At 43.5% G+C, this 1,551-nt stretch overlaps 1 protein-coding gene across 1 annotated transcript in view; it reads left to right on the top strand.

Moving 5' to 3' along the window:
- The first annotated feature begins 219 nt into the window (after positions 1 to 219).
- LOC101860597 (phosphatidylinositide phosphatase SAC2) overlaps positions 220 to 1,551 on the top strand; it is an 11,634-nt gene continuing 10,302 nt past the window's right edge. The window contains exons 1-2 of the mRNA XM_005106666.3: positions 220 to 292; positions 1,319 to 1,439. Of these exons, the coding sequence (XP_005106723.2) occupies positions 222 to 292; positions 1,319 to 1,439 (192 nt within the window). The 5' untranslated portion in view covers positions 220 to 221. The remainder of the gene's footprint in view (positions 293 to 1,318; positions 1,440 to 1,551) is intronic.

The following is a 1,551-nucleotide window of genomic DNA, read 5'->3' as shown; positions in this document are numbered from 1 at the left end:
GTCAATGTTGTTGGAGAGAGAGAGAGATAGAGGGGGAGAGAAGGGGGGTACAGATATGTAAAGAGAATTTGTGGTAGTGTCTAAAGTATCATGTTGTTTGTAGATGCAAATGTACAACAACTTTCCCCCTAGTATATAAATAAAGTACCTTTTAACCTTTTTTATCTCTTCTTTTTCTTCCCCGTGCGTCCATGTCCGGTTTGGGATCCTATAGTCGAGGTATGAAGTTTGAGAACGTGTCCATTCTCACTGACGGGATCAAAGACATCATCAAAGACATGCGCTATTGCTGGTGAGTACAAGTAAAAATGGGAGTTGTTTAATTGAGGAATTGTCGTATGACAGGGTTTTAAAACCCTTGTAAACATTGTGAGGTTATAATAGACGTGCGACTTGTCCGATGGGACCTATCCTTGAAAGTGATGAAATGGTATGGGTTTAACGCCCCTATCAACAGATAGGTTATTTAAGGGACCTATCCTCATTAAGGCTTGCAATTATTCTGAATGGCTAACAACGCTTAGTTGTATGGCATCGAGGTGAAATTAATCGCTCTTCAAAATGAATCTCGTCTGTTTTGCAATTTTTATCGATTTATTTTTTGTTTTGTTTTGGGCTCAACAACTTTTATATCCACTTAAAAAAGCATTCCTGCATGGATTTTACTGAATGACGTTGACCAAAGGGAAAAAAATAAAGTTGTAAGATATGGGTTCAAACCCCTCTTTGCATGCTTCTGGGAAGTTACTCTGTGTTCAAGCTCCAACCCTTACCCGAGCCCTGTGTCCAACTCATACCTGTAACATCAAAAAGACAGTATCGGAGACATCAGTAAATAAATCTAACTCATACCTGTAACCTCAACCCTCTGTGTGCCCCCCGGGGTGGTGCTACTGACTGAAGTGTCTTAAGGCCATTCCCAAGGGGGGGGGGGGCATTAACATCTCGAGTTCTTATGCACAGTAGAATTGTAATTGTAAATGGGCTGATTCATCAATGTCATGCTCATAACTGTGCCTGAATTGCAACAGGGAACTGCTGCTTTTTCTTTCCTGATCCTTACTATCGTCATTTTCCCTCTACTTCTTTTGTATGTTTGTCACCCTCTTGTGACCCGCTATTTCCGAGGTGCCTTGATAGTCGAAGCAGACTTTGTGCTGTTGAAGGTAGAGAGGTGAGCAGAGTAAGTCTGATTCCCTGTAACTGTAAGGACTTCTCTGTTGACAGCCACCCCTTGGCGTTCATATGACCTTATGTAGTTGCGAGCGCCGTAAAACCTTACTAAAACTAATTAAAACCACCCTGTGTGTGCCCCCAGGGTGGACAACCGAGGCGTCATCTGTGAACAGAAAGGCGTGTTCCGTGTGAACTGCGTGGACTGTCTAGACAGGACCAATGTGGTACAGACTGCCATAGCTCGCATTGTCATGGAAACACAGGTGTGTGTGTGTGTGTGTGTTTGTGTGTGTGTTTGTGCGTGTGTGTATGACCGCCATAGCTCGCATCGGCATGGGAACTCAGGTGTGTGTGTGTGTGTGTGTGTGTGTGTGC

This window comes from Aplysia californica, unplaced genomic scaffold (genome assembly GCF_000002075.1).
Source record: "Aplysia californica isolate F4 #8 unplaced genomic scaffold, AplCal3.0 scaffold00548, whole genome shotgun sequence".
NCBI classification, from domain to species: domain Eukaryota; kingdom Metazoa; phylum Mollusca; class Gastropoda; order Aplysiida; family Aplysiidae; genus Aplysia; species Aplysia californica.
The sequence above is the reverse complement of the archived record's forward strand: the minus strand, read 5'-3'. Positions and strand labels throughout refer to the sequence as shown.